Source organism: Paralichthys olivaceus, chromosome 3 (genome assembly GCF_024713975.1).
Source record: "Paralichthys olivaceus isolate ysfri-2021 chromosome 3, ASM2471397v2, whole genome shotgun sequence".
NCBI classification, from domain to species: Eukaryota; Metazoa; Chordata; class Actinopteri; order Pleuronectiformes; family Paralichthyidae; genus Paralichthys; species Paralichthys olivaceus.
The window spans coordinates 21,980,063-21,994,781 of NC_091095.1; the positions used below are offsets into that span (position 1 = coordinate 21,980,063).

At 38.8% G+C, this 14,719-nt stretch overlaps 1 protein-coding gene across 4 annotated transcripts in view; it reads right to left on the bottom strand.

Moving 5' to 3' along the window:
• The window catches only part of ryk (receptor like tyrosine kinase), a 42,154-nt gene that overhangs the window by 12,839 nt on the left and 14,596 nt on the right, over positions 1-14,719 (bottom strand). The window contains exons 2-9 of one of the 4 annotated variants that reach the window (XM_069522508.1): positions 13,827-13,948; positions 13,620-13,719; positions 12,546-12,677; positions 10,509-10,577; positions 9,714-9,855; positions 8,593-8,693; positions 5,158-5,241; positions 2,943-3,068 (exon numbers count right to left, since the gene is read on the bottom strand). In XM_069522508.1, the coding sequence (XP_069378609.1) occupies positions 2,943-3,068; positions 5,158-5,241; positions 8,593-8,693; positions 9,714-9,855; positions 10,509-10,577; positions 12,546-12,677; positions 13,620-13,719; positions 13,827-13,948 (876 nt within the window). The remainder of the gene's footprint in view (positions 1-2,942; positions 3,069-5,157; positions 5,242-8,592; positions 8,694-9,713; positions 9,856-10,508; positions 10,578-12,545; positions 12,678-13,619; positions 13,720-13,826; positions 13,949-14,719) is intronic. The other 3 variants (XM_069522509.1, XM_069522511.1, XM_069522510.1) reach the window with 3 other exon arrangements.

Below are 14,719 nucleotides of genomic sequence, written 5' to 3' on the forward strand. Positions count from 1 at the left end.
CCATGACAAGGCTGAATCCCCTCCAAAAGCATCCAGAGTCTCCAGTGAGGAAGACTGATCGAGCCAAACTGAAGCTGAATGTTTATCTTCAGGGTCTAAGACTTTCTGTCAATATGTTATATACCTCAGGAGGAACTATTTAAAGTTTATGGAAAGTTTAAAATTGTTTAGAGTTAAGCTCTGACTCTTATATGACTGTCAAGAGGAGTGCAGCACAGTGACCTGTCTCTGCATAACATCCTCAGAGCATGAAAAGAAAATAAAAGGGAAAAAAAGAACACATGTCAGTGTTGTGCAGATGAAAAATATTAAACTAAAAAACAGATGTAGTGAAGTAAAATTTATACTCTCACACTACTGTGCTTCAGCTTTAGGGGGTTCTGTAGGTCCCAACAAGCTACATTTAAGACTTTTCAAGAACATTATTAATTCAATTTAAGGCTTATTTCACATCCACGCTGGCAAAAAAAGGATATGAAGTCTCAGAATTACTGTAAATCCCAATAAATTCCTTTATTCACATCCAACTGGATGTGACGAGATAATGTGTGTGTGTGCGTTTGCTGTTGGTTTTTTATAGCAGATTTAAGATTTGATGACTTCCCATGTGACTATAATGCCTTTATACCTAATCTGAGCATTTTCTTGCACAAGGTGCAGCAGGCTTCAAATTGAGTTGTACTTTTTTTTAAAGATGTAAGTAACAGAATTAAGGTAAGGTAATTAACATTACCTTACCTCTGATTTTTTTAGAATGAAGAAAATGATGTTTATGTTTACCGACTTTTCCCTACACCCGTGCTCAGATTAGTAATCTGAGGGCTACAAGTTTGACACTTGACAATGGATGAAAAAACCTTGATCACTGACGTTCTTCATTTTCTAGACGTAATACTTTTTTAATGTACATTGATATAAATACACTGCATTTACAGCCTTGTTACCTCCACTTAAGAAGTTATGTCTTCATTGGCATTTGTTTGTAATTTAGTTTGCAGGATTATGAATAAAACTGTTCATCTTGGTGCGTATCCAAATCAGGGGGACTCAGGAATTCTTTTTCACTTGTAAAAACATTGTGAGATACAGTGTTCTTTATGTGATAAAACAGGCATGTATAGGGGATGGATATTAATGTATGTGTGTAAAATTTGGTGCACATCCAAATAAAAGTCTGGATCTAGTGAATTTAATATGGGTTCATAAGGGGACTGTTAGGCCTTGGTGGAGGTATATGCTCTCTGAGGGCCATTCTAGTTGTTAATGTGGCCAAATGTTTCATCAGGGGAGGTAGACCACAGCTTTGAATGTATATTCACCCCTGTATGCTGTAACACCATGCAATAAAAACCAAGGCCCATATTTACAACACTCCTGAAAATGTAATACTGCACTTCTAACTAAATAAACATTCAGAATTCAGAATTGGGTTGGGTAGCGTACCATTTGCAGCAGCTGCTTTCTTATAACTTGATTTTCACGCGTACAATCAACAGAGCTTTACCACTTTTAAAATCTACGTTTTAAAATGATTTAAACAACTAGCGTTAAAATAGACATTCTACATCTTTTATGTCTGTTCTTGTCAACGAGGGGTTATGATGATCTATAATTTATGTCTCATTTTGTCACACCTCTGCTATCAGCTGCAGGCTTCTCTGCGCTTCCTCCTATTTCATTGCTTCTTATACGGTTGGGGGACAAATTAAATGAACTTTTATGACATTGAAGTCATATAGGCTCCTGCTGAATATCATCCCCGAGAATATTCACGGTGAAATGAAGTCATCAGTTGCGCAGGCCGAGGTTTATGCTATATAGCCGACTAAGCTCTGACATGATGTGAAGTCATTCTTTGTGGTAACTTGACAGCAGCATATAAGGTATATAAGGAGATTTTCTCAGATGCAGGAAGCCTTTGACCCTCTGTTCAGACAATAAGGACATTTATAATCGTCGTGTGTGTGTGTGAGAGAGAAACTACAACTGCTGCTTTCTTTACAGTCATATTTTAGTAACCTCTTTAAACAAAATTAAAATAATTCAGTATCATTTGAACTCTGTCAGTATTTCATTACTCTGTTCTAATAGGGTGCAGCTTCTGTTAATTTGTAGTTTCATTTAATTTTCATGTATTTATGTATATATATTAATACACAATGATCAACATTTCAACATATCAACACATTGTAAATGTGCCACTGATAGCCAGCTGGCTAATTTATAACTGCAGTCCTTTGGCCAAATGTCTTTGAGACATTTTTTTTTATTAATAATTGGTTTGATTTGTGCAAATAAATAAAACATATTACCACCATGAACTGGTTTAGTGAAGTAAGTTTCTTTTATAAACATTTTTTAAGTTAGGTATTCAGAGATTTTTAGGACTATTCTCAGATCTTAATAAATACAGTATAAAGTATAAAGCGAAGAATACGCATTGTTTCCCATTAATTATCTCCACTATGGTGGCCTGCCATATCTGTCCGGCCACATTTTCATAATGAAACTTTTTTTTTTTTAAACACATCTCATAATAAAATAAGAGATCTCTAACTTGGTGTTTTGCTCCATCCACACAGACAATTGGACGGCATAGCCTCAGCTGCAGTTTTGCACATACCCATAAGTGACATCAACTGCAGTTCTCTCTCTCTGATATGTGCGAGAACAATGTTTGTGCACATATGTATTTAATGAAATAAAATGCTAATTAATGCCACTATTAATAAAACCTCTCCACCACCCTGCCACTCTAAAACCACATCTCACATCCACAGCAGCATTCATGAACAAAGCATCACATGACACAATCTGTCCTCTTAGCTTTTCAAAGAGGTGTTGAGATAATGTTTATACTCTTCGGAAGAACGTGGAAGTCATTTGGGGCTCTACTAAGAGAAAAGAGAGATGAGGAAAGAGGGAGGACGAGAGACAAATACCTTCATGCAGAACATCTCGTAGTGTGACTCTCTCCCTTGAGATGGCGATGTCTTTCACTTTAGCTTTAGCCTCCAATAGTGTAACACTCCTCAGGTCATTCTTCTCTATGCGGAGAGACGGGTAGCCTGAGAGGATGAAAAAGCAAAGAGTCTTATGAAAGATGCATATAATCCAAGTGTAAACAAAACACTTTCTAACTGAGTCACAGGTCTTTTAACTCAGATTAACACAAGATAAAAAAGCCGGGGGACATCTGCTTTGCATCACTTTTGAAAGAGATGCATTTCTGACTGTGACAAAGATTTCCGGTAAAACACACAAATCCGTCATATTCATTCAAAGAATTCCAGAAATTACAAGAAACATGGTCAGCAAGAGATACACAGTACCTTACAAATGTGCATCAAAGCAATGACGAGAAAAGTCCTGTATCACAGCACGACTGTTACATAACCTCCCTATATACTCTGCTGGTCAGGTAGCAAGTTTTGATATGAAACAGGGGCCATTCTTTGTAGTATCTCTGTATCCACACATTGTTTAAACACAAACCCTTTCTATCAACACACTTTATATGTGCACAGCATGTCAGTGATGCAGGATAACCAAACCTCAGTTGTGTGTATGACCACTCTGCCAGGCTATGAACAGTAGCTTAGACAAATGGTTTGTAAACCAGAGATGAGACAGAAATAATGGAAAACAAACAACCTCTAGACACTGAAGGTAACATCAAGTCCCTTTGTGTTTTTATAAGCTACATCTGATACTCTGTAGAGAACATTTAAATTGTATGAGACTATTTAAGATGCATTTGAGATTAAAAGAAGCCTTTCATATCAAAATAAACCTCAAAAACATGATTTAAAAAAAAATGTTTGTAGGTCCAAAGATTCAGATTTTGCATTGGCCATTTGCTAATTTAAACTAATTTGAATGAAAGTTTAAATCTCTGCTGCTGCATGTGAGGTGTAGAGTAAGGATTACCATAAAATAGATCAATGCTGCCCCCTGCAGGTCAAATTGAGAACACCATTTATTTTCAAAGAAATTAAAACAAATGCTAACAAAATCTAAGATAAAAAAAAGTTATCAAGCAACAGATGCATATCCCATGCACGCACGCACGCACGCACACACACACACACACACAAGCTACTGGTTCACAAGAAATCCCCAAAAATTGTAATGTATTATTATGTTATTACATTATTTTATATGAATAGGGAGTAACACAATTCATCTTTTCACGGCAGCCATTTTGACATGAAGATTGTGCTCTGTTTAGAAAGAGGCTTAATTAATGTGATTAGTAACACCTGTTTCATTTCAAAATGGCTGCTGTGAAAAGCGTCTAAACTGAATGTCCTTCCACAAGCTAACAAAAGTGCCAATGGCACTCAAACCTCTACACTTTTAGTCTGCTTGATGAATGACAAATATGAGTAAGAGAAACAGGGAAGACAAAATGCTTGCATGAATAGAGGATGCATCATGAGTGATCGAGGATTGTGAATCTTTGACAAAATACGAATACTTGCATTTAGCCTGTTTAACAATGAAATTGTGTATTCACATGTGATATTAACCAAAACACACACCTTACGATTGTTAATTGGAGTGCTAACTTTGGGGTATTTTAATCATCTATTACAAAAAAATAAACACAAGATAAAAAGATTTTCAGTTTACAATGATAACAAACAGAGAAAATCATAAAATCCTCACATTCGAGAAGCTGGAACTAGAGAATGTTCAGCACTTTACATCAATAAATTTGATTTGAGCTTTTGTTTCAAAATTGGTTCAAGAGATCTCGCTATGATTTTTAAAGTAAATATCTAATGCCTATGTAAATACAGTATCTAATCTAAAACACACAACCGAACAAGTTGACAAAGTAATGAAGCAGGTTAGTATGAAGCAGGTGAGTTGCATGGGTCATGATTCTGAGGATCAGCTGCCCCATGAGAAATTGGTACCCTCCAGTTATTTCTGAAAGTATTATCTTTTACCCTGTTAATACCCTGCAGGCAGGACATGAGGGTAAGTGAACAAAACCACATACAGTATGGATCCAATAAGTGTAATGCCAAATAAACTATTGAAAAGATATGGTTTAGGTGTTAATATTACTACGCTGCACATGACAACATAATAGCATCAACGAGTTTGGAGTGTTGGGTTGAGTCTCAGAGCTTCAATGGAACTTACTTTTGGTTTCATGAGGGGGAGCACCAGGGTTTTGGAAGGAGGAGGCAGCAAGCTGGAGTATGGGTGCAGAACCAGGGTGATTGTCTGATGACAAGAGGGGAGGGGGCACAGGGTGGGAGAGAGTGAGAGAGGTGTTTTAATGGAGAGCTCACTCAAATTACAACATGACCTGAGTGAATGAATGGATGTGAACTGTAGCTGCAAATTTCCAGCTCATATGGAAAACATCCATCAAACCAGGCATGAGTGCAATATGAATAAACTTGCCCATCAGGAGTTGGGTGGATGGTGGTGCAAATGATCACAATAAGCAAAGCATTAGACAAAAAGGAGAAGGCAAGCGGGTCAAACACAATGCACAGGAGGTGAGATGTGAGTTGTAACCACAAGAGGGCAGTGATGGATCATACATTGACAATAAGCTGGAGTGCCTGTCCACTGGTTCCCAAAATGAAGTAGAGAGAGCTGAGAAAGAGACAATATTACTTCAACCATGGAGGTTATGTTTTCACCCCTTGTTTACTTCTTTGTTCTGCTAAGGATTAAACAAAAAATACGGAACATAAATCCACAAAACATTTGGGATGGATGGGACACAAAAAGATAAGACATAGGATTGTGGGACAGATCCGGACAATGGGGCGAATCCAGGCATTGTTTTCTTGAACATTGTGATATTGGGTGTTTTGATCATTTTCTCCAATGTCCCAGAGAATAATTCCTGAATTGTAATGAAACAAATCAGGCACATTGAAACAACTGCTGTCTGTTAGTGTGGACAAATTGGTGCAGCATGGTTGAATTTAGAGGGATAGTTCACCCTAAAATGAAAATTCACTCATTAAATAGTATTTGAGTTGACAAATCGCTTTTGGTGTTTCAGGAATAAACAATGATGCAGCCAAATCCAATGCAATTGAAGTAAATGGTGACTACTTCTTCAAACATAACAATAAAATGCTTCCATGCTGCTCCTGCAGTGTCATCCAAGTGTCCGTCAGTCCCAACATTCAAATTCAACTTGAAACTGCGTCATTTACACAATGTTTTGAGCCTGTCTGGTGCTATCATCCTAGCCCAGAGTCTCGCTCATTCGCACGTGCATGCACACCGCACAAGCTCTCGTCTAGCTAGCGCAAGTTATTGCAGCAGTAACTGCAGCTATCGCGAGGTCTTGCTGCTCTTGTCTCACGCCCCTAGAGTGAGAGCTTGTGAAAGTGTGAACGCAGCTCTGCATGGCTAATGGGCTAAAGATGCCATTTCGAGTTGAACTTGAATGTCAGGGCTTATGGACACTTGGATGACACCAGAGGAGCAGTATGGAGGCCTTTTATGTTTTTTTTCTATTGTTCTTTATGTTTGAAGACGTGGTCACAAGTTTCTTCAATCTACTGGATTTTGCTGCATTTTGTTTATCCATGAAACTCCAAAAAGTGATTTGTGGACACTTCACTCACCCCTCCATCAGCATAGTGGTGAGTAGATAATGAGTACATTTTCATTTTTGGGTGAACTATCCCTTTAAGGGGACAGTTGGGCCTTGGCGGAGGTATGTGCTCTACTGAGTTTCATTCTGTTTACTTCATTGGATCATTAAAGTCAAAGGTATGACTCACTCTACAGATATATATCAGAAAATACATATGTAGTATTAACAACTGCCTTGAGACCAAACTGCACGGACAGGAAACTAACCCCTAAATCTCACTGACAAATTACTGCCTAAGGTCTGTGAATTATTTGGAATGGGATGCTATTCTATGGAAACCGGTCATAGTATTATGTTATAAGAAAAGGGGCAAGGCAAAATACTACGACAATCTTTAGGACTTTTATATTGTTTCCAGGTGAAAGTCATTTTCAGACATGAACTCCAGATATAATGCCTGGACAATTGGGTCCGGATCCTTTTACACATAAAAAACAGCAGGAGATTCTCCAGGTCAGATGCATTCACAACAACAGGACACACTCAAAAGCTTTTAGGTGAGCGGTGGTGCCTGGGTAATGCATGCAGGAGGCAAGACATAAAACATAAATTCTGCTGTAGAGACATTTTATTTACAGCAAATCGACACCAGTGTCAGCCCTTATCACCAAAAGCTCATGAATCTCTGTCTTTCAAAGTTGTCATCTTTGTCTTCTACGTAAATGACACCTCTTTTTCATCATGAGATATTTTTATTCTATTCATCAACGCACCCACTCACTCATGGTGAATCCTAGGGGGATTGGAGGACAAACTCCAGAGACAGTCAGTGCATATCTGAGAGCAGCTAGTGTTTCCCTTTTTTGAAGTTATTGGAGAGTAAATGTGCATTTCAACAGGAGGAATGTTCCTTATGTTATTATTATTATGTAATTATTTACCCTAGCAGTAACTGTAGTTTCCATTTCAAAATACATTTTAAAGGTGTTGAGATACAAGAATATTTCAGTACAGTAGCAGACTCCAGGAAGTTTCTGGTTAGTCTTGCAAACAGCTCCCTGTTAAATTGAACGTTTTTTTTACCCCTTGCACTGAGGTACTATCTGTCAAAAAATCTCATAATATCTCCTTTGAAATCCAAAGTTGCCGCGGTAACCATGGTGATGCTTTTAACATGAGAGAATTGAAACTCATTTCATGGACCTATTGCTGTACTTACACTGTAATATAAAGTTCAACTCTGCATGACAAACAGCAACAGAATAATACTTACCCCATAATTACAGTGAACACCAGCCAAGAGAACATGATCACACTGCAACAACAACTATGAACAAAGACCCTCATTGGTGGCCATGTTCTCAGGTTGAGATTTACTGACACGCTGGTAAGAGATTAAATGACAATAGTGAGTAAGTCCTAATACAGGTCTGAGATAAGTTAGAATAATGTTTAGACTTTAGACACTATGTCGTCGTTACTGAATGTCTATTTCCCACCCTGTTCTGTTGACATTGTAGTTGGTAACTTAAATTGTGCAGAAGACCTTCAACCGTACAAGGGAATAGTCACCATCTTGTCCTATATTCTGAATTTACAACATTAGTGTAGACCAGTATCTGCCATTTGAATTGTTGTTTGAAGTTGTCGCAGTGCACACAGTGAGAACACTTACACTGCTCTGACACTAACAAGGGTTAACAGCAACCAAAAATAAAGAGAGCGTCACTGCAGGGACTATGCTCTTCATTACAATCTTATGATAGCAGTTAAGCTAATAAGGTCATTCACAGTCGATTATTGCATTTGGAGAAGCATGCACATTTTGCGATGCCAGTGTGAGAAGACTGAATCAGACATTATTGATGCATTTTAACATGTCTAGATCCAGTTTTGTGAGTACCTCCACAAAAACAATCACTATTTCCACATGAACTGATGCATCGGATCATTGTTTGATCTGGTTGTTCTTTCAGTGGTCAGAGGGAGTAAATAAGATGTCTTACTTGTGACAGGGGCTGCGTTGTTTGGTGTGTCTGCCCTCAGGTACTGTGTGGTCTGGGTGGATGGCTGAGACAGACCCTGTGAGCTCCCACTGTCACTTACACTGAAAAACACAGAGAGAGAAAACATGAAGTTCTAATCTGAAGGCTCCTGGATCGTGCACTAACTACAAACTAGTCTCATCTTGTTTCAATGGTACAACTTGATGGCAAAACCTGATTTAATTAAATCAGAATATAAAATGTTGGCATGACTATTTAAAAAACAAAACAATGTGGAATATAGACTCAGTTGTTTAGGAACATATATTTAAAACTAATGGAGTCTAAACTTTTTTATTTATGTGTTGACAGTGATAATTTCAATTTAATTACACTACCATAAAATTAGTGCAGTTTAAAATGTAATAAACAGGTGTCCAACACTTTGAAGCAGCAGCAGCAGCTGCGACAAATCAATGTACGTGACGTTGTGAATCACAACCACAGCATTTTCACAACAACTGATTCGACAGTTTGGGTTTCTGCGTCAAACTTCACAGAAACTTTAAATAGACAAAGGCACAGCTCAGTGTTCTGCGGTGGTACTGTGTCCAGCAGCCGGGCTTTTCTAGCTGCAGCTCAGTTACTGCAGGCCCCTTTACAGTTTTACAAAGAAAGCTCCAACCAGCATACCACAGGCCAAGCAAACAACCCATTCCAAAGAGGGAGGTTTAGAGTGAGCACTGCATTAGTAGGTGAAAAAAGAGAAAGACCTCTCCATATAATGTAGCACAGTTTCAGCTATGGTAAATATCACATTAGACAGACATCCATGACAAAAGAAAAACAATCTTTATGCTATTTAAATGTACCACTTTCTCAATGGCTAACCTCTCTACAGTGCTGATCTCATTTCACACAGATATCTGCAGAGCTGCCCGCAGCCATCTGGCCTATTTTTGTTGGTCTTTGAATAGAGGGATTCTGCAGAAAGTACTAAAATAACTTTCACAGGTGACAGATAGGAGGCTGTAAATCCACTCAGCTGAATGCTGGTTCTCTTCAGCTTCACTATAATGAGCGTACTTTCCATAACAATGGCAGTGATGTCTTTGGAACCCGGACAAACTAAAGAAACAAACCTGTCCTCCATCTCCACTCTCTTCATGCTGTGCAGGTGCAAGATGGCCAGGATGATGGCCACGAGGAAGATGACGATGCAGCAGACGCTTACGCTTATATAGAACACCTGAGTGGAGCTGGTGGGGGGGGTCACACCATCTACTGATGAAAACAAGCCACAGGTTAACAATCTCGCTGTAAAATTTGGTGACTATAGCATCACAGTACACAAAATAACATTGTCATTAAAAAAGCATCAACTGTGTTATTTAAAAGCACAGCATCAAAATGGAAGTAAGGCAATGGGATAAAGACATGAGTGAGTTAGAGCGAGGGGGAAAGACATGATAAGTGCACTGAGGGCTCCACTTAGGGTTAATGGAGGCCTGGAATAGTGGAGGCTGTGCCCAGGATCCAGTGTCAGAGAGCTTTTCTCATCACCTCTCTAAAAGCCTTGGAGGGCCCCAGGTTCCTTGGGCTTACCGAAGCAGAAGGGAGACAAGCAACTAATGGTGCTTTGTTACTGGGGCAGTGGGCTCAAAGAGAATAAATCTCACTGGAAGAGGACACCCACTCCAATGGGTGGGGGCTGACAGAGCACATTTTAACAGCAGAATGCATCCATCTCTCTGGGCTCTGAAATCATATGCCTTGGTTATGGAAAGTCTGACGTGCACTGCTGTACAGAGAGATTTCCTAAATGTAATTCAGCCTCTGTCTTATCAGGCTGATGACACCATGCTGGACAAGAGATGGAGCTGGTGGAGAGAGAGAAATTAAGCAGGATGTGAAGGAAACATTACAGTCTTACTTACAGTCAGGCCGCTCAAGAGTGTTGTTGTTGATGGGAATGGGACTGGGAATCTTTGGGTCGGAATCGATTCCTGTGAAGGAAAGAAAGAAGGAAGGAAGGCAGAAAGACAGAGAAATTCAAAACATCATCCGAATGGTAGAATTTATTAACACAGTTATGAGATTTAGTGCAGTGTACGGCTGTGAAAAAATGTGTTAAATGAAAATTAAATAAAATTATTTTATTGAAACTTTGTTACATATGGTGTTTGTTCACCTTTTTGTGAATTTGGTGACGGTATGTGCTCTACTGACATTCTAGTTTAAAGATGTGTGCGACAAAAAAGAGAAAGAGAAACTACAGAATGCCTTAAGGGAAACTAAAAATTAAAAACACCAGAAAGGCAAAAAGCCTGTCTCCAAAGTAGAAAGGACTATTTGAGGAAGTAAAGGCAATATAATAAGTTTTGTATCTCTCCTTCTCATTAGAAGACGATAAAATAGAGCTCTTGGTTGTTCATATAGAATTTTCAATTATGGTACTGTCATTGAAATATCACTAGCAGGTCCCCGGTTTATGTAAGAACCACCCAAGTAAAAAAGATATTCAGTTTCAACCAAATGCTTTATTTCTCTCTATTGATCGATGGTGTTGGATCATGAATTCCGGATCGCTTTAACCCTGATGTCCTGACTGCGCATCATGTCACACTTTGTGTGAACCGCGTGCAAGCAAAATGATTGACTGTTTTTCAATGTGTTCATGTCTCATAAACTCTCAAGAATCAAACAAACACAAAGTAAACTTAACATAACACACATAACAAACACTTGAACACCGTTGCTCACTGTGGTTGATGCTGGACACTTTTTACCATGAGCTCATCAACCGCAGTTTTAATGATGGTTTAAATTTCACGCGGTAATACCAACCATCAGATATTTTACCTTGGTTAATCGTAAAACCTGTAATCGATTCATCCCTACACTGTGTGACAGTCATTCAGAGACAATGGTCAATAACACTATGCAAACTGTTACTAGTCCTTGTAAAGTAACAAACTAATCAGCAATATCCAGAATATTATGATTCCTGCTGACAGTAGAGAACTATCTCCCAAACAGAGACTTTGTTCTAGGCCCAAAGGAAAAACCAGACTTTATTTTTCAATTAAGCTCTTGAGTTCAAAGGTTTATGGGTTCCATGAAAAGTTCCAGCCATTGAAAATGACTAGGGCTCTATTTTAATGATCTGAACGCATGGTCTAAAGTGCATTTAGGACATGTTGAAATCCAATTTTGCCAGTTTAATGATCGAAATCAGGTCATTGAACCAGGCACAAGGGTCAAACAGGTTGCACTTGGTCTCTGAATTAATCCTGATTGTGTTTCGGGTGTAACATGTAACGTACAATAAATCAATCAGGCTGCTGTCTCAAGCTGTCATTAAAATCCACGTTTGGAAAGAATTGGAGGGTATTGTGATGGCACATTTGCCAGGTGGTAAAAGAGAAGACTTTCCTGCAGAGGAAATGAATCTGCTTACGAACTGCGTCTGTGAAACTGGAAAACTCTCTTCCATCCTGCTTGGTGACGCTTTTATTAAGATGGAAATAAAAGATTTTCCTCAGGGCATACTGCAAGAAGCCTCTTGGCCACATGTTATTATCTTCAGAGAGTTTGAAAATAGCACAGAGCAGAACACAGAAAACAGAGAGGTATATTTCCCACTGTAAGATTCAAACACAAGAGCTAAAAAAAAAGCTTGAAAACTCAACACAATCCACAGTCTATGTAGAATATAATATGAAACAAGTAATTTATAACATAACAGTGTGTGCTTGACGGTTTCTTGTCAAAAGTCCTTTTCACAGCAGACATTTTCACTTGTTGCATCAGGGAACGCACAGGTGGAAAAATACTAACAATGGCTCTACTGCTATTCATTTTATTCATTGCATTTTTGCTGTGGTATGTAAATATGTTTGCTGTGGTAAAGTCTACAGGTGAATAAATTTTACTGATACGTACTTCTAACCTGCATATGTTTGGATACTCACTCTTATAGCACATTTTCCTCCTCTTGAAGTTGAGCACTGTGTAGTTGTTGGCATGGATGGTCAGATTGAGCTGCACTGTTAAAACAGCCTCTCCATCGACCTCACCGGAACAAAAGAGGTCCACTCTAAAGACTGTGGAGGGAAACACAAACCACAAACATCATATGGAGAAACTTAATCAACTGCAGTGAATATTTGGTTAGAGAAAACAACATACATAGAGGAAGTAAATTTCCCATCCATTAGCTCCATAGACATTTCAGAAAATCCTCAAAAAAAAAGAAGTTTTAAGACTACACTACGAGATCAATCGTGGCTGTTAAACATTTGAGCAAATAAAATACTGTAAACCGTAAAGGTACAAGACTGTGATCATAATTATTTTAAGAGTTAAATAACTACACAACTTAAACCATGGCGAATCAACAAGAACTCTCTTTTCATCTAAATACTGTAGCATGTTGGAGAGGGAAACAATGGTTCCTCTGTGGTAAATGTAATGAAACGTTCAACAATCTGATCATAGCTGATCATAACCGACATGATTTTTGCAGTTGTGGTAAACATTTCTATTGTAACAGTGAGCTCCACCAATCACAGCCTCTTGCCTTTACACCTGAGGGTTGTTGGTAGTGTAGTATTTCTTCTTGACATACAGACTTGTGGCTTCTAGAGGAGCACAATTCTTTCACAATCTCATAGCTCGTTGTAAGTCTACCTTGGACAATAATAATATGGCTGATTATCAGAATCTCTTTTTGTAAAATGAATGGGATTTTTATTTCCAGAACCATACTGTTGGGCTCTTTATGTTTCACCAGTGATGTTCAATGATGATTTTTATTTGTCATTATTGAGAAATGTACTTATTTACTTTCTACAGCGAGAAAATCAGCCACCAAAGCTCACTCATAAACGTGTATTGTTGTTGTTTGCTTATGCAAGTTTTTAATTTTTGCAATCTAAGTCAGAACCGTATATTTACTGAGATCAAGTCTCAAGTCTAAAATGTAAAAAAGTCTAAAAACTAGAAGCATGTTGAGCACTATGACTTCATGAGAGCATGTGACCAACCAGAGGGAACGTGGGGAACCTCCCCCTGACTGGAGATGTTGCTTCTTGGTTGGTTCATGGCAACAGGGTTCTCCACGAGGAAGCCAAGCCGGTAGTCGACCTACGAACAGTGAAAATCCAGAGTTGCTTATGTACATAAGTTGTCTTAAATGTGTACCAATGTATTGAGGTGATTATTAAATCATTACTGATGCTACTGATACTTACTTTTGTCTTGGAATGCCATGTGAAGTGAAGACTGTTGGTCTCACTGGGCACAGGCAGAGTGAAGGAGAGTGCATAGTGATTCACCACATCATCTCGCACATAGTAAAGCTCTGCATCTAAACCTGTGTGAGGACAGAGGACATAAAAGTGCAGCTGATGAGAAAGCGTTAAGGTCACTAGACATGAAAGACTTTACAAAAAAGACATGCACACAAAGACAGTCTGAGAAAAATGGTAAAACATCCACTCAAGCTGCCAGCTTGGATAATGGCGGGTTTCCCCTCAATAAGGGAGATGGACTAACCACATCTGTTAGTACTTGAGAACTCTTAGTGCCCAAGTGCAAAACTTCAAAAAGTTCAAGTGAGACAACATCCAAAATATGGCGGCAATTTTCTGTACAGGAAACAAAATTGGGTAGGGGTAGGTATTAGAAGAAGGGAGAGGAATGCCTTGGATAAAAAAAATGGGGCCTTACACATGACATCAACAAACTGCTCAACCCTTCGGTTGGGCAGATCATTAGTGTGTGTATTTCTTTATCATTCACAAAATCAAAATGAAGCCTGAATTATCTTTATCTCTTGTCTCCGACTGCATCAACAAGTCACAGAAGTCTAATGTGTTTCTGGTGAAATCCCCAATTCTGGCCTGGGGCAGCGCGATCAGTTCTTGAAAATGTCTGTCTGGCAAAGTGGTGTCTGTCTATCAGTCTGAGTATCTAGTTTAAAGAGAGGGGAAGAATGTGCCCAGGCTCCCCCAATGCCCCCAGGGCCGTCTCAGAGCTCACGCTCTTAGACCTTTCTCACATTGGCTCAATTAAAAACATTTGCAGCCATTTGCCAGTTCAGACAGAGAAGGGGTGTTACTTAAACTGGTATTTAACCAACTAC